The 22,185-nt window shown below is 45.1% G+C and overlaps 1 protein-coding gene across 1 annotated transcript; it reads left to right on the top strand.

Moving 5' to 3' along the window:
- Positions 1-533: 533 nt before the first annotated feature.
- col9a3 (collagen, type IX, alpha 3) lies at positions 534-21,836 on the top strand. The gene is made up of 32 exons (XM_083641962.1): positions 534-804; positions 1,791-1,859; positions 3,264-3,299; positions 3,442-3,513; positions 3,913-3,966; positions 7,169-7,204; positions 7,592-7,615; positions 8,758-8,811; positions 9,844-9,897; positions 11,412-11,453; positions 11,577-11,633; positions 11,824-11,877; positions 12,015-12,068; positions 12,272-12,325; positions 12,444-12,497; positions 12,626-12,679; positions 12,804-12,857; positions 12,990-13,043; positions 13,145-13,198; positions 14,029-14,073; positions 14,164-14,217; positions 14,359-14,412; positions 15,796-15,849; positions 15,939-16,010; positions 17,238-17,273; positions 18,381-18,425; positions 18,554-18,586; positions 19,573-19,719; positions 19,890-19,944; positions 20,048-20,230; positions 20,361-20,438; positions 20,659-21,836. Exons 1-32 carry the CDS (start codon positions 739-741, stop codon positions 20,841-20,843), a joined length of 2,037 nt encoding a protein of 678 aa, XP_083498088.1. The 5' UTR covers positions 534-738; the 3' UTR covers positions 20,844-21,836.
- Positions 21,837-22,185: the final 349 nt, after the last annotated feature.

Below are 22,185 nucleotides of genomic sequence, written 5' to 3'. Positions count from 1 at the left end.
GAGCTATTCCTGGCTCTGCGTGGCACCCCTTGTTCAACTGTAAGGATAGTGGGGTGGGTGTAAGGTAAGGCTGAGCTTCATGGTATCAAGACGACCAAGCCGGAAATGCAGCCCATCCCACTAAACTACTGCACACTTGACAAAAAAGGGTTCATGCGCAAATGGTTCTGAGTAGAAGCTGTAAAAACCCCGTCAGTTATGAACTGTCAAATCAGAGTGAAGAACTCAAAGGCTGCTGCTGCTTATGCATTAACAAATCAGATGGCTGTTTGAATCATTGCGCTTCAACTCTCTGCTCCACCCGAACCAAAGAACCCTTGGAGAACCCTAAACTCTGCAGGGATCGAAGAACCCTTGGAGAACCCTAAACTCTGCAGGGAAGACTGATCTTTGATGGTCACTTTCTAATTGGCTAAAGCTCTACCACCCGCATATCATCCCGAAATGTTTAGCTCAGCCCACTTTCTTGGGCTCCGAAATGGTTGCCCTCTGCTTGCTGTGTATGTCCCACTCCTCTCCCTCCCTCACCCATCTGTGCAGCACGGCAGACTTGAGTACAGCCCCTTCGGCTGGAGGCTCGGGTTGATCTGGAAGCGAAGTGAAAGCCATTCAGGGACTGTGCGCGGTGAGGTGAAGGAAGGCTCCGTTGCGGACTGTACACCGGGGGGGCAGAGACCGAGGACAGGGAACCGGCCGGGGGCTTGACTGTTTTTTTTCCGCACAAACTGGTTATAAGGAATGGCGATGTTCTCTGCGCTTGGGGTCCTCTTGCTCTGCCAGCTTTTGACATCAGCATCAGCCCAGGTAGGCTCCAGCTGCTGCTGCTGCTGCATCGTCCATCACACCTTCAGGGCACCATTTGGTGCGTAGCCTATTTTTTTTTTTTACTTTTTGGAGCAGGTGTGTGTGGCCTGTGGATCACCAACTTCACAGTATCATGTCGTTGCTGGTAGTGGGGATGATGGTGATATGAATCCTTCAGGCCTGACCTGCATGTTCTCTACCCTAAACTATTTGGCCCCGTTTTCTGCTAGGCCATAAATAATGATTATTCGTTGTATGCTCTTCTACACACGCATGTTATTCATTTCATTTGCGCAATGATCTATGAATGGATGGATGTCAGGTTATTGCTACCTGGTTCTATGATTCACTTTGATTTGATCAGCCATGGCCCGTCATCGCTATATCAGGTCATGTCATATCATATCCAGGCCTAATTGGCTGCAGGTGGCTATGAGTCTCGCAGTATTTTCTGAAGTTGTGGTTATGTTTTCCCTGGACCTGTGGAATGCATGGCTTGGAGATCAGTGGCATGACGCACAATGCCACCTTTGTTCATATTTCAGACCCCGGTGTTGAGTCAAAATCAGGGGCTTATTTATCAAGTCCTCGGAGAAATAAGTTATTTTTTTTAGGTGAACCGTGAACTGCTGAGAATGGTTTAGTTGAAAAGCTGTTTTAGCCTTCCTCTTGTGCGTAATGGCACATTTCTGCGTCTTTACGCGCGCGTCTTTGTAGCTATGACATCCTTTATCATGGATTTGATGTCCCATTATCCTATAAGAAATGGAAATGTAGTAAACATTGTACTGCGCTTTTTTTGTGTGTGTTTATTTAGATGCCAAAATACACCAAAGCAATTTTCTTGACTTCCTGTTTCATCCAATCCATATCAAACCATAAGCTACACATGTCTGCTTTGGGATAATTTTATTAATGGCTGCCGAATATATATTTTATACTATTTTATAGTGTGACTTGAATGATTTTGTTGAACTCTATTGCAGAGGCCTGGTCCCAGAGGAGCCAGTGGGCCACCTGGAGCTCCAGGGCCGTTGGGAAAGCATGGCACTGATGTGAGTTGTTCAGACTCCAAAGGCTTCTACTTGAGACTAACCTGTCTTTGAGTGGAGCTGTTGCAGGGTTTTACATTTAAAGGCCAATGAACCCAATCAGTAGATCAGCGTCTTAATAAAGCAATTGATTTATTTTCCTTGTATTTTCCATAAAAATAAAATAAAACAAGAAAGACCTTTTTGAGGTGCATATCAAGATCATCAAATTAAAAGTATATATTGAAATTGACACCTTGTAACATATTAATATTAATAGATTGTTCAAGGTCGACTCAGTCACTCCACACTTACTTAATATCGCATGACAAAATCAAAGTCCCACTCAATTATCTGTAAGATGAAGTGTTTTCTTAGCCAATGCATGTGGCCAAAATGTTTCCAGTTGTTTAGTTTTTATCACATTGACTCCTCCCACAACATCCAGCCCCTCCCCACAGGTTATCACATTTGACTCCTCCCACAACATGTATAGCCCCTCCCCACAGGTATTTCATAGGTGCCTCTGCCTCCCTCCGCTTGTCAGGTAGGCAGGGTTTTGGCTGCAAGTAGGATGTGATGTATTTTACAAAAGCCCAGTGACGGTGAGAATAGGAATGCAAAACAGATGTAGAACTTTATTTGTACAATTTGAAAGGGGAAATTGGATTATGAAAGCAAAAAAAAAAAAAAATGTCACAAGGCACCTTACTTTGATAAGCTTATTTAAATCCTCATTTGCTTTATTAATTGTCTCACAGCTTTTCTACTACATGAAAATAAACAGAAAAAGTATATATATATATATATAAATAAAAGTGTATTTTTTTGTATCCAGGGCTGGGGAATGTGAGAGCATTTTTGTTGTAGTTATTTCTGTTACTCCAGCGAAATAGGTAAGGCCAAGTCACACAGAGGGCCCATTCATGCATTCCCCAACCCTATGAGAGCAGCTAGGGTTTCACCTCACACCTCCTCCCCACTCCCCTCCAGCCCCCAGTCCAAACCAAAATGGGGCTTTCATCATGTGACCATGCGGCACTGGGTCCTTTTTGTACCGTTTGCCTTCTCCCTGCTCAGTCCAGAAGCCAACCACTAATTATGTCGTATACCGGTATGCTGAAGCACGTTGTAGACACACTGCCCCTTTTAATCCAGTTTATAATTGATCACGTTGGCATTCCACTCTAAGGATGTGATTAAGCTGAATGAGGAAAAGTTGCTTCTATAATTAAACATTAACCATGTATGGTAGATACAAGTCTATGGGGCCATTGTAGCAGTGATATTTCAGAGAGCTTTGCTTGGATAATCCCAATACTGTGTAGTGTAAAGTGTTCTAGATGTACCAAAAAATGACCTTTTGAAAGTGAATGAAATGTACATTACTTATTTATTATAATGTTACATCTTTCATCTCCTTAACAGGGCAAAGATGGCCCTGCTGGACTTCCAGGGAAACAAGTGAGTATGCCAATAGCTTTTCTCTCTTTTTTTAATCCACATTTCATGATGTTCAGATAAGAAAAGGAGTACAACACAATCGCTCAGTCGGTTAAATGACGGATTCAGTATAAGATCTTTCATGAATCTCTTATCTTTGTAGGGTACCAAAGGTAAAGCAGGAGGACCAGGAGGACTCGGAAAGCCCGGCCTGCCAGGACTTCCTGGAGTGGATGTAAGTGAGAGAGAGAGAGAGAGAGAGAGAGAGAGAGAGAGAGAGAGAGAGAGAGAGAGAGACACACACACAATTCTCACCCAAACACCAACACTCGACCTTTGTCTTTGCCAAGGAATGTCAGGGTGCTTTCTCTCCCCATGCCGACATCAAATGTCTCAGTCCTGCTGGTTTTGGGGCTACCCATCTAACCAGGGAGTGTTTTACATCGGGGATGTGCGTTGAATCATGCAATCAACTACCTGATAAGATGGAAAACCAGCAGTACTTGGTCCCTTTGGATGAGGATTGAAAACGACTGTCATATAGACTCTAGATGATAGACTGTAGATCGAGCTTGCAGCAGTATCATGGCCGAATGTGAGGCAATGATGTTTGACTGTTCCATTTTCTTCTCAGGGTTTGACAGGTCCTGATGGTCCTGCTGGGAAGGACGGCTCTCCAGGAGAAGCAGTAAGTGTGTGTCCGCCTTGTGGTCCCTCTGGGATAGCGAGGGTGCTCCCCAGGGTTCTTCACCCCACTGAGTTCCATAGAGACAGTCCGCATGTCTGGGAACGCCCACAAAATGTTAAACGGCTGGCGCGCGAGTGGGGTAAAACCGCCCATATATCTCATGGGCTGACTCACCAAAAGACGGTGCTGCGGCTCTAAACTACAGGTTTGGGGGTTCTAGAGCAGAACACAAGACGTCTGCTCAGATGTGCGTTTACTGCGGTGGTTAAATCCCCGATCGTGTCTGCCTGCGCTGGGCTATCAGCTAAATTCTAACTTTGCTGAATGGATAGAACGGGGGAATTTACCCCACCCTGACCACGCCCCCAGCCAGGCTGAGCCAGCTATCCCAGCGTCTATGACGAGACGTGGCCTCAACCTATGACCTCTTCAAGACAGACCCCCTTTTAGACTCATTCATCAACCACCTGAAGCCGAGCACAAAGATGCACGAGCACACGCACACGCACATACACACACACACACACACACACACACACACACACACACACACACACACACACACACACACACACACACGCACGCAAACATACTGTTAATTTGGGTGCTGTGATGCAGAGATCTTTGGTGGGGTCACACAGGGCCAAGGTCCGTGTTTCCTCTGTCGGCCTGGATCCGTCAAAGCTCTCGGTGGGAATGTTTTTAATGAGGGATCGGGTGACGGCACGCCGAATCGGATTGATCTGCTGCCGGCTGCTGATTCCTTTTAATCCCGCCCGGAATGCACGCTGCTTCCCACCAAACCAGTGAGACTGTAGGAGCCGGCGATCTGTTGGCCCGATGCTGAGCCAAACAGGTGTTATCCTCTGAGTGATACAAGAGAGACAGAGAATTACAACACGCATGCCATCAAAGCTCTGCTACATCCGAGGATGGAGCAGGCGGGCGGGAACGAAGAGTTCTCAATCACGCATTAAATATGAGCTATTACAGCATTAGGAATAAAGATTCCGGGATCTCAGCCGTGCAGCTGCAAAGGCACTGTCAAGACAGATCAACTTCTGGGCAATTTAACTAATTAGCCAACCTAACGAGGAAGCACGCGTCAACCAATGTCCCTAATTACTGGGATTACCACTGTTATGACCGGCTCACAAACCTGTCTGAGATTTCTGCTGAGCAGAAACGCAGACAAGCAGGATCAAACTGGTGGGATTTGAGAAGTAGCAGGAGGTAATTCGCCGTACCATAACCCGCTCTCTGCCTCTTCTACATGCCGACATACAGTGATAACTATCCACTGTCACTACGTTTCGATGTACGGTTGTGTTTATTCAGATTTGTAGACACATCTGCTGTATATTATTTGTAGGTAATAGGACCATTTGAAGCCTCCCCCACACACAGCTGTGTGTTTATGATTTGTGTACCAGTGTCGCCTCTCGTCTTGTTTGCACAGTGAGGAATGCAAAGGAGCAGTGTGACACCCCTATGTTAGGCTCGGTTTCTTGGGGTCTTCTGTCCACACAGACACTCCAAATACAGCTGGGGGGGGGGGGGGGGGGGGGGGAGCCGCAAATTAGGGGGAGTTGAGTTTTTAGAGGAGGAGGAGATATGCTAATGAAGGTTAAGAAGAAAAGCGGAATTGTGTAGGAGTAATTAGTTTGTGCCTGAAATAATTGCTGTAATATGTAAACTAATTGGCGATAGGGAAAGAAATAAGAAGGCGTACATAGAACAAATATCTTATTACAAAAAAATTGTGAAATGCCCTCTTGCACCAATAATACAAAGTTCATACAATATCGAGTATCGCAGGGATGACGTATTTTTGTAGGCTTAGCCAGAAATCGCCGCCATGCTGGTTCGTAGGGGGGGAAAGCAATGGGATTTTTTTGTATGGGGATTTCGGTTAAATGCATAAAATAATCTCTGTGGTTAACACAAATGTATGAAACAGCGAAGTTTGTGTTCAGCAAGATAATCTTCACAAACGAGGACCATTTGTATGACTTTTGAAGCGTTTTCTGAAAATCGTGTTTAAAAAATGTATTTATGCGTCACAAAAGTCCTAAAAGTGGCATGCGCAGTGCACAATTGCTCAACTTTGACATCATCATCACTATGACATCATCAGTGCTTATGACATCATCAGTGATGTCATTCGATGATTTTGCTCTTATGACATCATCAGTGGGACAAAAATTGAAACAGAGAAGACACAGAGATGCGTCTATGTGTGTCTCTGACTGTCTCTCAAGTGACAAGCATTTTGTGTCCAGCAGTACACACCACCACGTGCAAACACACAGCTTTACAATCATAAAGAGCTGGTTGAGAGGCGGCCCTCTTTAGTGAGATAAACATGAACACAAACAGTCACTCAAGCTTAATGATGACGGTGTTCATTTATTTCATTGGTTGAAATGAAATTAAAGATAATTGCCCCTTCTCCCCATTTATGATTAGATTTAGAGTAAACACTGTCTCCACATTTCCTCTGCACCAACACAGAGTTGATGTGAATGTGCACGCAAACATAATATATGAAGAATCAGAGGAAATGGCAGCGCTGACACGAAAGTTTTAATCCAGCACAGCAGCAGAAGAACACGTTTCAGCATTCATGCAAACATATAGCAAGCATTCATAATGGACTACAAAATGTCACATATGTTGTGTGTTTGTATAATATGGAACAGAGAACCCGAAAAAATCCCCATTCATTTTAGATTAGGTTCTGAGAACATCTCCATTTAAAGAATACTATAAATGTTTTTTTTTGGTGATTTCTATTTTCAAAGAGTTATAAAAAAACACTTGACAACAACACAAAACAAACAAATCAATCACAAAGACAACAGAGGTGTTACAGAGGTAAGCTGCGGATAACAAAGTCACAAGTTTCGGCCAGTCAGGTCACCCCCTGGTTGGGGGTCCAGTCTTGGAAAAAAGGGACATTTCTTTGAGTTTGATCACCTTGGACCACTCAGAATGTTCCTCGTTGTGTGACTACTATAACATTTATGTTTTTAAGCTAACAATCCTGAATATCAGTCACAAAAGGAAAATCTGAATTTCCTTGCCGTCAGATATTGATAAGCTTATGATCATTGTCATGTGAAGTTTTGTGCCATCAATGTCCCCTGGTTTATTTTGATGAAATGCTGTTATCTGAGAGGTTTTGCCTGCTTGTTGACAGGGTGAAGCTGGACCTGCTGGGCCAGCTGGACCTGCTGTAAGTAGCCCCACACGCTGTGCAACATCATCACACAGATAACTTCATGTTATGATCTCTGTCCTCCAATAACCACTTCACTATCGAACATCATCTCCACCCTAACAACACTGCTCATTCCTAGATATTCCCAGTGCTTCTCACACTTCATATATCTAGTGCCAAGAGAGTTCACTTGAATTATTATATTCCTGTTTAACTTATGACTAACTCAGCTCCAAGCAGACATTTCCCCACAATGTTTATCGATCTAGAGTTCACAAACAATGACCCGCGACAGACTTTCAAAGCATCTATAAAACAGTATTAACAGTGGACTTTGACAATGTGAGCAAAATATCTCCCATGGTGTTTGTGACTTAATTTGCCTTCCCCTGTCTTCCGTAGGGCAGAGGGAGATCAGGAGCTGCAGTGAGTACAGAGCATTATCTTTCTGTTGATGTATATTATTGCTGTGTGCGTGTGTGTGTGTGTGTGTGTGTGTGTGTGTGTGTGTGTGTGTGTGTGTGTGTGTGTGTGTGTGTGTGTGTGTGTGTGTGTGTGTGTGTGTGTGCGTGCGTGCGTGCGTGCGTGCGTGTGTGTGCGTGTGCGTGTGCGTGTGCGTATGTGTGCGTGTGCGTATGCGTGCGTGTGCGTGTGTGTGTGTGTGTGCGTGTGTGCCAGTGTTGTAGCACCCGAGGCCTGGACTCTGACTCAAGACAGAGGCCTGGACTCGTTTTCAGGACTCGTGACTCGACTCGGACTCGAGCGTTCATGTATTCAGACTCGGAAGTTAGGACTCTGACTCCTTTATTGATAAATACTGTTTCTTTATTTTGTTAATCATATTTCACTCACAGGCCCTAATAATTTGGCATAAGATATTGATAGCTATATTCATACATTTAATTCATTTAATTTACAATTTAATTTATTACATTTATTACATTAATACATTATTCAATTTTGTGCAAGGACAGGCACGTGTGTTCCACCTACACGTGGATTCACCCTCATGTTCAGTAGGTTAACTCTGGACTTTGGATTGGGACTCGGGTAATGGCCCGGGGACTCGACACAGGTGACTCGGACTTGGCTTGGACCCGAACACACGAAGGACTCGAGATACAGTGACTTGACTCCAACACTGGCGTGTGCATGTCTGTCTGTGAGTGAGAGAGTGAAGAAGAAAGAGTCAGAGAGCTTTATGAGTGTCATTTTTGAATAGCGCCATCTTCTGTGCGTATGTTGGGGGAGTGTGCTTGAGTATTCACCTTATGTAGCCCCGCCCACTTGACCCATTATGCCACGAGTTCCTTTTCAAAACGCCGGCTGTTTTACCTGCTCAAACTAGTCTGACTCACCTGGTCAAACCTAGTTTGACTCACATATATGAGTCAAGTGTTAAACACAATCAGAACTTCCGATTGCGTTTACACTTCCTGTTAGTCTCTCAAGCCAGACTGTCTCTTCTACATGAGGTGAATACACTGTTATATTCCACATTGTGTGCTACATCTAGCCTACATATGCACTGTGATTTCTTGCACATGCCCAGTTTCTTGTGATTGCAGGGGCTACCCGGAACCAATGGGTTGCCAGGCGGAGTCGGCCCACAGGGCCCCTTGGTGAGTATCTATCTAACCTTCCAAATGAGCCCGGTCATCCTCACGGGAAGAGTTCTATCCACCCATCCCAAGAGGATCTAATCATTCTTGATGCGGTAGAGTTGATTCAGCGCAGAATTGGTGACGGGGGAAATTTCATCATCTTATCATTCAGTTACTTCATCATGTGAAGAGAAAAATGACAACGAAATCCACACATGAGCCTCTGCAGCAGTAACAGTATTACTGAGGAGAAGTCTCAGCGATCCCATAGTGACATAATGACTCTCAGCTCTAGCAGAATGTGCAGGTGCATGTTTGGCCTAAATTCGCACGATGCAACGTAACAGAGAGGATAAGAATAACCACTGGAGAGAAAGAGGACTTAAATAATATGTGGACTAGCCTCGTGTTTCTGCTTCAGGAGTGCAGTCGCCCAAGATGAACCAGGACCGATTGTAGCGACAGACTGTGACCAGCTGATCTCAGCTAGGACTGTTGTCAGAGACACTGATAAGATGTCAAGTGGAGCAGACAGATGTGATCGGCTCAGACTTTGATATCATAGATTTAAGCCTAGCTGACTGACTGTCATGTTAACCAAAAAGTTGCCCAGGTACAGTGTATCGCCACCATAACTTAGATAAGATAACTCTTTTTGTGATTTGGCACTATATAAATGTAAAATTGATTGATTGATTGATTGATTGATTGATTGATTGATTGATTGATTGATTGATTGATTGAACGAACAAATGAACCCAACATTAACATGATGTATATATTGACTGTAGGTATTACATAGGTATTAGGAAGTTGGTGTTAACAGGTGTTGTGTCCAAGTCTGTTCCCCCATCAGTGTTTCCTGTAGCGGTGCCCTTTGCAGTTGCGTTTAGGTTAAGTTATGATTTGGCGTAGCGGAGCCTGGCGGAGATCTGCACTCTGCTGAGTGCACTTTTCTAGTTCATCATGAAGTTTAAATGTTGCTGTATGTTTGTCTGAATGGCATTCAAGTGACAAGATGCTAAAGATGCTCTTCTATCCCTTCATCAGGGTGCTGAGGGTCTTGGAGGACTTCCTGGACCTCCTGGCCCTGACGGACTCCCAGTAAGTGTCAACCTATCATCATTTTACACCTGGTAACGGTTTGGTTTCCCCAAACAGTTGTCATGCAGGAGTGGAAAGAGTACTTTTTTTTAAGTCAAGTCGAACTTCTGTTACATTGATGACATTTTACTTAAGTAGAAGTAAAATTACTGGTTTAAAAAAATCTGCTTGAGTAAAAGTAAAAAGTAGCTCATTTAAAATGTACTTAAGTAAAAGTTACTTATTTACTTTTTTGTGGGTGGTTAGGGGGGTTATATAATCTCAAACTAGGTTATTTTTCTCATTTTCTTCAAGTTCATCCTCAACTTCAGCCAAATCCGATGGGGTTTCAGTTGGATTTCTGCAGAAATGTAACAAATGTAATAAGCACCAATGTATTCTCGTTGTTGTCTGATTGACCGTCATTCACCCTCTGACCAAGTGTTGCATTTGGTACGGCTGATGCCAGGTTGCTCTACTTGCTTATCATCCAGAGAGGTCTGATGATCACAGCACTTCACACACACAGCATAGCCCCCCACACACAGCATAGCCCCACACACAGATATAGCCCCCCACACCCAGCATAGCCCCACACACAGCATAGCCCCACACACACAGCACTTCACACACACAGCATAGCCCGCCACACACAGCATAGCCCCACACACAGCATAGCCCCACACACACAGCATAGCCCCCCACACACAGCATAGGCCCACACACAGCATAGCCCCACACACAGCATAGCCCCCCACACACAGCACTTCACACACACAGCATAGCCCCACACACACAGCATAGTCCCACACACAGCACTTCACACACACAGCACTTCACACACACAGCCTAGCCCCCCACACACAGCACTTCACACACACAGCATAGCCCCACACACAGCATAGCCCCCCACACACAGCACTTCACACACACAGCATAGCCCCACACACACAGCATAGCCCCCCACACACAGCACTTCACACACACAGCATAGCCCCCCACACACAGCATAGCCCCACACACACAGCATAGCCCCCCACACACAGCATAACCCCACCCCTTCCTATGTTGCGATCCGGACTATGAAAAATTAGCATATGATGTCAAGGTGAAATGATCTATAGTGACCAAAACAGTTTTTTCTACCTGGCTGTAAACATGTTTATTTAGGCTGTAAACTCTGGCATTTTAACATGAGAGTGAATGGGGAATGGCTCCTTTTTGGGGCCACCCTCAAGTGGCTATTCAAGGAACTCCAGGTTTTGGTACTTCCGCATTGGCCTCAGTTGTCTGAACAGGAACTTGGGGCTTGGCTGATACAATGCAGTCACACACTTTTCCACTGCCACCCAGTGGACGTCTTGCTGAATAACTACACCATCACTTCAAAGAGGCACCGTGCTGGCTGAGAAAATAGAAATGCATGGCCTCTCCACCCAAACGACCCTGCACTGAGCCAAGGCTGCGTGATGCCTTCATATTATCTGAATCTCCCATAATGGCTTGCTGTGTTTTCTCATCCCTCCCTCTGTAAGGGTCTTCCTGGCACGCTTCCTGACGGCAGTGGTGACCTTCTGGTAAGTTTTCAGTAGGCCTAGTCTCATCCACCATGTGACGCACCAGCTGGAACACTGTAGCTGCAGTCAACTCAAGATCCGACGTCCACTGGTCCTCAGCTCTTTCTCTCTTATCTCCCGCAGTGTCCTGCAATCTGCCCCCCTGGTCCCTCTGGTCCTCCTGGGATGCCAGGGTTCAAGGTGAGAACAGTTGCTATCGTTGTCGTGTTTATCATTTTATTTTTGGAATGTACGCTCCTCAAATATGCACCGTCACATTATTTTACCCACACTCACTGTTGTCCTCAGGACATCTTCTGCTCTAATGTCTGCATTCACTTCTGCCCCCTCCCCCCCCTCACACACTTTTTTCATCTTTTTGTTCGTGTAGGGTCACACCGGGCATAAAGGAGACAAGGGAGAAGGTGGAAAAGACGGGGAGAAGGTGAGTTCATTACACGCCACAAAGTAACCAGAAGCTGGTTAGATCAGCCTTAAATGATTCTTTTTATTCCATCAAACTTCTCATTTTTCCACCACTCTATTCTGATTCTGTACCATGTGTCCTGTGCTGTTCTCCAGGGAGACTCTGGTCCGCCTGGCCCACCAGGTATCCCAGGCACTGTGGGTCTGCAGGTGAGTCACATCAACAGAATTCAGGCGTATTTCACAATATTTGACTCCCGTTGTTATTTCATCTGTTGGCGACACGTCAACGTTGCCCACTGGCATATTCAATACACCATATATGCAGGGTATCTTTGGGGAATTGTTAAATAATCCTAGTTTTATTTTGATGTTTTAAAAATGGTTTCACAAATGCTCTGATGCTGTTTCAGGGCCCACGTGGTCTAAGGGGGCTGCAGGGCCCCATGGGAGCTGTCGGAGACCGAGTAAGCGACAGCATTTTTACTCCTCTGCTCGACTTCTTCCGTAACAATTCAGACGTTGAAGTCGTGTTCATGTTCCTCACGGATATGCTGTGATTTCATTCCTCTTGTTTCTGTCCAGGGCCTGACTGGTTTCAGAGGTAAACACGGGATCGCCGGCATCATTGGAAAGACAGTGAGTCTCTCCTTGTTTGTAACACACACAATAAGGACCATGTTTGGGAGATACTTAGTCCACAGCGAGAACAGACAACTGGTCCCATCAATGAATAGCTGTGTGTGTGTTTCATCTGATGCGTCCAGGGCGATGCTGGAGAGAAAGGACCAGAGGGATTCAGAGGACCCAAAGGAGAAATTGTAAGTAGATGACTTTCCGTGTCACGCTAACGGCACATTGTCATCCTTGAGTCAAATACACTCATGCCCTAAAGGAGAGTCCATCTGTTGTGCTAATAACATGACTCACTGTCCCTTACTACAGGGTAAAATTGGTCCTAAAGGAGGTCCTGGTGGAGCAGGAGTCAAAGGGGAGCCTGTAAGTGCCTGTCTGAAAATGTCTGCATTTTTCATATATATACTGTATATATATATATATAATCGAAATATATATAATCGAAATGATGCCACCTGTCAGATCCATGAGCATCATACTTGGTGTCCTCCACAGGGTATTCCTGGCAGAGATGGTAAAGATGGTACACAGGGACTGGACGGTGAGAAGGTAAGCTCCATGCAGGTCCAGCATGCTCATTGCTTACAGCAGTGGCGAGTCCAAAGTGAGAGTGTGACTGACATCATTGCTGCTGTTGTCTTTGTTGGTAGGGCGACGCCGGACGTTTCGGGATCTCCGGAGAGAAAGGACCAAACGGCCTTCCTGTGAGTATTCCAGACCAGGCTGGACTGTGTCCTGTCCCCTCTGCTAATGTCCCACCAATGGATAACTAGGAGACTACTAGGAAATTCTATATAATTCACTGTCCATACTAAGTACCAATCTATTTAAGTGGTTAAGGTAAACATTCCGTTGTCATATTCAACATGAGCATCTTTCCCCTCTTTCACATCCTAAAAGTTAGTCAGTATTGACGGTCGGAGAGACGGCATCCGGTACGGGATGGGTTTAGCACCCCAGCCTGGTTCTCTCGTGACGGAGAAATCCACAAACGCTACGGATTAGCCTCCTGAAAATCTGTGCAAAGATCGGCGGGCGGCCTGGGGTCCTTCAGGCTAGAGCGAGCTGCTCGGCGCAGGCGAATGACGTGCAGCGCACAGGCCTTCTTGAGGCGTCCTCTCTGCCCATGGTAGGATTGCCTTTTCCCCGGGAGGGTCTGGTGAGACCAAGGAGGAGCCCGGCCTGGAGTCACCCACACAGGGCCTTAGACCCTCCATGCACCGAAGGGTCTTGCAATACTGCGGTGTAGCACTAACTCTATTGCAGCGGATTGGGCGTGATCAACCCTTCCGCGGGCAACATTGCAGTCAGAGTGGGAAGGCTGATCCGTGAGCGGCTGCTTCTGGGACGCGGGTCGGGGTCTTAATCGGCCTCGGCCGGGTCTACTGGGCGAGGGTGTATGATGTTGAGAGACCCGAAACACCTTACGACCCCAGCTAACATCACTGATGACGCGTCCCGGCGCATGCTGTAGCATGTATTTTAAAACATAGGAATATTTCCTTACTGAAGTCATTCTATTCTTCTCTTCCAGGGTCTACAAGGAAAGGCTGGTGTGAAGGGATCTAAAGGAACACTCGTGAGTTTAACAAAGTAATATAAAGCTGGTCAAATGAGAACATTAGAGAGAGATTATGAGCATCTTCTGTTTTACCTTCTCTCACACCAGGGCGACGTAGGGAAGTCGGGAGAGACCGGACCCTCTGGAGAGCCAGGTATTCCTGTATGTATCTGATGGGCTTTTGGGGAAGTACTGGGTTACAGTCTCTATTAAGTCAATTCACTCAACGTGGGACTTGGTTTACGATGCTGCGTCCGGTCTGTGAGCGTTACTGACCTCTGACCTCTCTCTACACTCACACAGGGTGACATCGGGATCCCGGGAGAGAGGGGCATAGCAGGACCCAGAGGAGTCGCTGTAAGTTGCCGTGGTTACAGGTATACAGTACATGTAAAAACAGACATGTGCATTGTTGTCGAGAAGCATAGGAATTAAGAGTATGTAGTTACAGAACCTGTAAGAATAGTCTGCCTCCTTTTTGAGCCAAATTATGAGCCATCCATCCACTAACTGATTCACAGATATTACCAAACTATTTATAGGCCTGACAGTCTCATCGGCAAAAGACAAGCAAAGGAGCCTAGCTTAAACTGGGGCTGTCTCCATTGCCAACACTTTAAAGTGTAATTAATATTCTGGGCGTGCGGGTAGTGTAGTAGTAGATTCCCTGCCTACCAACACGAGGGTTGCAGGTTCGCGCCCCCGTGTTACCCCGTGTTGGTCGGCCGTCCATACAGGCAAGATTGGCTGTGTCTGTGGGTGGGAAGCCATATTAGGGGTATGTGTCCTGGTCGCTGCACTAGCGCCCCCTCTGAACTGGAACTGGTGGGAATAGGGTGATCCTCCCACGTGCTACGTCCTGCCGGTGAAGCTCCCCGCTGTCAGGTGAAAAGAAGCGGCTGGCAACTGCGCATGTGTCGGAGGAAGCATGGTGCTAGTCTACGACTCTCTCCAGATCGGCAGAGGGTGGGGCAGCGACTGGGGCAGCAGGGGGAAATTGGCCAAGTACAATTGCGGTGAGAAATCGGGATAAAAAAGTCTAATATTCTAGTAATTAGCCTTGTGAATATTTGAATGCATAATCATTGGAAAAGGACATGGATGGAAAGCGCCCACATTATAGAACCCGAAACTCTCTAATAACACATCAGCAAGCAATTAAATATTGAAATCTCAGAATAAGAAATGATTGTAAACGATGGTCCTGAAGGATTATGCTAACAGTTGGAAGGGGAAGAGACTGTGCTACAAGTAGCAGCAGTATGGCTGCTGCTCCAGTGGCTTGCTAAGGTGAAGCTGTAGTAATGCAGGGCCAGAGGTGAGAGCAGCTATTCATCACATAGACAGAGAAGCTCTTTGTTTCTCACATCAGACCCTGCAGTGCTAAAGCCAGGTGGAACATCCTCTTCCATGCTGGGTGGCAGAGATTCACTTTCAAAGGATTCCTCAGTAGAATAGCTGAATCGCTTGATTTCGCCAAGTAAAACTATTTTCATAAGCGGTTTATAAAAAGTCTATGGGAAAATAAATGGTGGATGAAATCTCTTGGTGCGCATGCTGAAGCAGGAAGTGACATCATAGACCGCTATCACAGACTATGCATTTTTGGAAGATACAATAACTCTGAATGTTAGTGAAGAAACAGAGATATAAAATCTGGTAAATGCCAAGGTCTGATGTTTAGTATTACTACCGTTTGCTCTTTCTTCTGATTCTCATCATCATGTCCGTTTCCAACAGGGGGGCATTGGAACAGCGGGCAACACGGGGCCTCAGGGAGGGAAAGGCTTCCAGGTCAGTTGCGTGACATCATCAAATGAAGGTTTTATTCTAATATATCAATGAACATTTTGGCTGTCATAATATGTTGTCATTTCCTGCAGGGGGTAAAAGGGGCCCTCGGGGACATAGGTCTTCCAGGTCCTACTGGTATCCGTGGAGGATATGGTGACAGGGTGAGTCTGATCTCTGTGTTTGTATGAAATGTCTGCTGGGGCCAAGGATCCTCAGAAGCCTCCAGTGACATCCAGGGTTATCCAAGGCTCTCGTTCATTCATCTGGCATTAGGGGTGCACCGATATGAACGTTTTGACCGATACAGTAACCGATATGAATGTTTAATGTTGCTGGCCGATAATCGATATTTACAGATGTCGATATGATCCGTATAAAAACAAGTTTCTATGATAATCAAATTTTGTACATACTGTACTGAAAAACATGTGTAAACACTGCAAATTTGAAAAAATGTCTTTCTTCATTCAAAACATTTGGAAAATGGAAAAGCCCATAAATCATAGATTTACCGCATTGTTTCCTCTCAATATAAAGTTCTTGGCCGATATGATAACTGATATTAACATTGCTGTTATTTTGCTCATCAGACCGATACGGATATATTAAAAAAATGACTAACATCAGCCGACACAAATATGATTGTCGATATATCGTTCATCCCCATCTGGCACCCAGTCAAAACATACCCAACCACCACCAGGAAACAAAATCTGAGGAATTAATTGCCATTTCTATCCTATGGCCATATTACAGGACTTGACCTGCTGACCTAATATCGTATAAAATGTAGGCTACTAGACAGGACAACGTACGTCCCTAACACTCATAAACTCTTCAAAAGGCCTCCAAAATTCAGATCTAGAGCTTTCACAAATATCTGGGCACACGGGCGCGTGCACACACACACACACACACACACACACACACACACACACACACACACACACACACACACACACACACACACACACACACACACACACAGACACAGACACACACACACACACACACACACACACACACAAGTGAAACACCCACACGCACACAGAGACAGCAGGGGCATGCAGCTCATCCAGGTCTAATCAGAGGAGTGTATGTCTCTAACCGGGACGTCCCACCTCAGTCTCTGTGGCGTGTGTACTCAAACTGTGCCCAGGAGAGGGCTGGCCTACACAGTGGCCTCCTGTTCACAATCTGGGGACAGAACAAAGCCGGTCTTTATCCAGCTGCTGGTCCCCCTCATGCTGCCCACCTCATTTCCCTCAAACCCCCTTCCAACTCCCACTGCCTACATTTACACGAAGCCACTGGTGTTGGCTACACCTCACTATACTGCCTCTCCATTCACTTTTCACCATCTCTCTCCTTCTCTTTCACCCTCGCAGGGTCCAGTCGGAGCTTCTGGCCCTAAAGGAGAAATGGTAAGAATTTGTGGCAGTGAATTCTTCGATTCAAGTTCAGGCTGGCCAAATTTAAATTTGACTTCCACTGAAAGCCCTGAAATGTTCACATGATAAGCTGGTGGCTGTAAGATGCCAGCAGTGATGCTTCTTTATCATCAGTAGTTTGAACACGGATAGAAATAAGCTGATGAAGGACACGGGACAGTCCCTGGTTCTAAGCTCAGTGAGATGAACAGCTGTTTTGTGTGTAGCTGTTCACGGGTTCAAATCCCACCTGTCTCCCTCTTTATGCTTTCAAATCAGATGACAAAGCCGACAGTATAAATGTGTTTTGTGTCGGCGTAACCGTATTCCCGATAAAAAGCATTGACTCTTTCAATGTTGGTAAAAGTTGAGCAGTCTGTGGTTTCTCTCTCATAATCCCCCGCTCATACCTCTGTGGAGGTCAGGGGGGGAGACCCTCTTTCCTCTGGCTGTCTCCGTTCAAAATTGAGTGAGGCTCGAACCCACAACCTCAAAATTGACTGAGGCTCGAACCCACAACCTCAAAATTGACTGAGGCTCAAACCCGCTGGGCTGTAATCCAACACTCTGAGCCACTGGGTCACACCTTTTGAGAAAGTTTTTCTCAGAGCTTTTCAGTCTTTTGTCGTTTAAAAAGTGACTGAGGCTCGAACCCATGACCTCAATACTGCTGGGCAGTAATCCAACTCTGTGAGCCACTGTGTCTCACAAGGTCAAGTCATAACTGTCAGAGATTTTCAGTCTTCACTTGAGAAGTTCTTCAAAGTCCAAGCGTTCAATGAGGCTCAACCCCCAAAACATCCAAATTGTGGTGTGGCCATAGGTGTCATTTACAATGGGGACATGTCCCCACCATCAACACAAAGTGACACCCTTGTGTACTCAGATGTCAAATCTGACAGACTGACAGAGAATTCTGGAAATTTGAGTCTGGAAAAGTATGGAATTTTGAAATGGAAAAAGTGTAGGAATCCTGTAAATGAAAATGGAAAGACATTTGTTGGTATACTGTATAGGCATTATTTTGATTGTGTTACTATTCTATGATATAAGTCATTCATTTTTAGTCAAGTACTCAGATCTCTTGTATTTCCTGTTTAGGGTGTGGCTGGGAGCGATGGTTTACCAGGAGAGAACGGAGAACCTGTAAGTCTTTTCCTAATTTCAAATCCTCAGACAATATCCAAAGACAAACAATAGCCTTCTAGTAACCTATAAACTAACTGTGTATCAGTCATTAGTATACAAACTTAAGTCAATTTCCTCATTTTCAGGGTCCATTTGGACCGGTTGGCCAAAAAGGAGAGGTGAGTTATCATTTTTATTTCATTCAAACTTTGCAGTGAGGTAGTTTCCTCTGCGACAGTTTTACAATGTTTTTTATACCACTATCCATGTGGACGGAGGTGGTTCTATAAAGAGAAGAGCCCACTTGATAACCTTGACATACCCACTCTCACCCATCCATCCCCTCTGTCCTCTCCCCTCCAAACCACTTCTCTAGGTGCTTCTCCAACGCATAAAGGAGAGGCACATTCAGGTGCTGTTTATGGGTAAAAGTCTAATTATATGCAGTAGTTCAAGTCCCCTCGGCGTAGTTCAAGTCTCCTCGGCGTCTGCTCCCTCACTATAACCATTCAAAACGTCTGCCTGGCTCTGAGCTCGTGCCCACTCGCACATGATTCTAGCTCACATTCCAGGTTCAAGAGGATTAATTAGTGCGAGCTAGGCTACTGCTGCTTCGGCTTGATTGGCCTGTTCACCGCACATCGCCACAAGGGGAAGACAAGACAAGTTAAGCGGCAGCACAATTAATCTAATTGGAGACAGAGCACTGATGAGCCTCACTGACTCAGTCTCACTTGTTTACTGCCGGTGTGTCCATTAGACTAGAGTCATTATCAAGCAATAAGAAGCCATCCTCCCACTCGAGGTCTCAAGGGACTGAGTTTGCTCCTTGTTTAGTCGTAATGATCAAATCTGAGGTTTTTCATCAAGTTTTTGTTTTGTTTTTCTCCCCAATTGTGCTCGGCCAATTCCCCCTGCTGTCCCGGTCGTTGCTCCACCCCCTCTGGCAATCTGGGGAGAGCCGTAGACTAGCACATGCTTCCTCCGACACATATGCCATATCGGCAGTCGCTTCTTTTCAGGATTTCCCCCCTTTTTCTCCCAATAGTACATTGCCAAATGAGATTAGTAAGCATAGTAAGGATTTTTATTTTATTTTAGCAAAAGGTCACAGCTTATTGATCTGATTATTGTTAGATCATGTTGTTGTTGTTGTTGGTCATAGTCAGGTAAACATGGTGAGCTGGGGCCTAAGGGTGTGGTCGGACCACAAGGAGAGCTCGGTGCCAGAGGGGCGCCTGGAAAACCAGGACTAATGGGCTTCCAGGGTGAACAGGGACTGTCTGGAATTGCAGGAAAGACCGGCGTACCTGTGAGTGCTTTTTTTAAATTCTGTACATTCCAATACAATACAGGGCAAACCTGTAGAATGTCTCTGATTTACTGAAACATATTAATGAACTATTGGGAGCTGTTGTCACTTTTAATAAACCTCATGAATGAGCATGCATCTTGCAAATATCTTCCGTACTTGTGTTTCAGGGTAAACTGGCAAGTGAGCAGCACATCAGAGAGCTGTGTGGCTCAATGATCGATGGTGAAGATCTTAACCTTAATTGTCAATCATTCACTCGGGTGGTTTCATGAGCCGAACGGTAAGCTGACGAGGAACTCTTCTTCTTCCGTCTTGTCTCTCTCAGATCAGATCGCACAGCTGGCTGCTAACCTAAGAAGACCCCTGGCTCCAGGTGTGGTGGGCCGCCCCGGCCCTGCTGGGCATGCAGGAAAGCCAGGTGCTGGCGGCTCTATTGGGCATCCTGGTTCCCGTGGACCACCAGGGTACAGAGGGCTGCCAGGAGACCTGGGAGACCCCGGTCCCAGAGGTAAGAGACATCTGGATGGATTTTTGAAGTTCTCGTCTTGGTAGGAGCACCGAGAGTGTTCTTCCACCAATCACTGCCTGACTTCTGAATTGAACAACCATCGTAACATAAAGCATTGTTTCCATAACAGGTGATGTTGGTGAGCAGGGTGACAAGGGCAAAGTTGGCAAAGCCATTGAAGGGCCAGTTGGAGACCAAGGATACCAAGGCATGTGGCCTGATACAATATACTTAAACAATACTCTGTTTTCCTGCCTGTTTCAAAGTGATTTTTTTTTTCATTGTGGGATAATTTGTATTATTCAAACACCAAACTACCATAACAAACTACCCAAATGTCCACAACAAGGCATGACACTGTCGTTAAATGCATTACGCAGCTTCATGATATAATCTAATCATATTTTATAACTCCGCTGTGCCCACAGGTCATCCAGGAGTTCTTGGAATTGCTAAAGACGGGCGCGATGGATCTCCAGGAGATCCGGGCGAGCCCGGAGAGGCAGGCAGGGTAGGTAGGACTGGACACCAGGGCTCCCCTGGAATCTGTGACACTGCAGCCTGCCAGGGCACAGCAGCCGCCGGGAAGTCCTCCAACCCCAAAAACCATTAAACAATTACTTCCTGCAACCTGACACCATCTCCACCTCCTGGGAGGAGGGGTGACAACGGAGGGGAGGAGAGGAGGAGAGAGAGACAGATCACAGAAATGTCCTCTTTATAGAAATAATACATCTATCACAGGACGAGAAGAGTAACATCAGAAGATGTGATGTTTTTGAGGAATAGGAGGAACATCCCAGGAGTGACAGAAACATCAGAGCAACTAAGAGACTAAAAAAAATCGAGATGAGATCCATAAACGAAGTGGACAGCATCAGTGAAGAGTGCAAGAGAACTGCAGTACTCCAAATACCATCACAAATAAGACTTGACTTCAAATTGGAAAAATGTAGGCAAATCTTTTTCGGAGTCCTTTGTGTAAAAAAAAACGTTGTACATGTTGTTTCCATAACCCCCATTATCTTGGTTAACATCCCTCCGGCAGATAGCGAGCGCGCTCTTAGCCCGGCTGTCGTTGTCTTTGAAGTGAATGTGCCCGCATCGTGGTCCTTTATTGGAACTCACAGGTGTTACCTCACGATACACACTTACACAATGTAAAATATGGAGATAGGTACCAGAGGCCAAAAGTATGTACTGTAACAAAAAATACCCCAAGTGCAGACACATTTTGTATATTAATGCAAAAACCTTTAAAAACTTTTGATATTTTTTACAGCGTGTGAATTTGTTTGTTCTTCAGTTTTTTTTCCATATTTTTTTTATTTACGTCTGAAGTTGATAAAGTTGATAAATCTCCCTTGCAAATAAGTTATAAGAATTACAAAATAAATGAAAGTTGTGGATGGAGAAATCAGACATTGTAACTAGAAGAATCAATTTGTATGTGCAATGACATCAATCATCCACTATGTACTACCGGTGCTGTAACGATTAAATATACATGACTTTAAATACTATTTATTATTTGTGGGTGACTTGTATGTACAGTAAGATGCTACAGCGTCATGTTGTAAGAAAGAACAAATAAAGCCACTTTTCACTAAAACATTACTCTTTTCTACATATCAGGTTAACAAACTGCATTTTCCTATAATGGAACAAACACCATGCGAGTCAAGTAGTCTCTTGAGTTTACAAAGTAGCAAAACCCATTCTCATAAAAATCTTAAATAACAGATAGTGAATATAATCATGAATAAACAGATCTTCAATATATACTACACCAGTCAAACTGAACAATACACATCTCAAGCATGTGTATTAGTTTAACTAACAAGTGCTAAACATTCCTAACAAGTTCAACATTTAGTTTAACATTCCAGAGCCAGACCTGATGGGATAACTCCAGTCAGCAAAAGGTCAAATAAATACATGTACTAATGTGCTAA

Source organism: Poromitra crassiceps, assembly GCF_964638095.1.
Source record: "Poromitra crassiceps genome assembly, chromosome: 8".
Classification (NCBI taxonomy): Eukaryota; Metazoa; Chordata; class Actinopteri; order Beryciformes; family Melamphaidae; genus Poromitra; species Poromitra crassiceps.
This window is presented reverse-complemented; position numbering and strand designations above follow the sequence as displayed.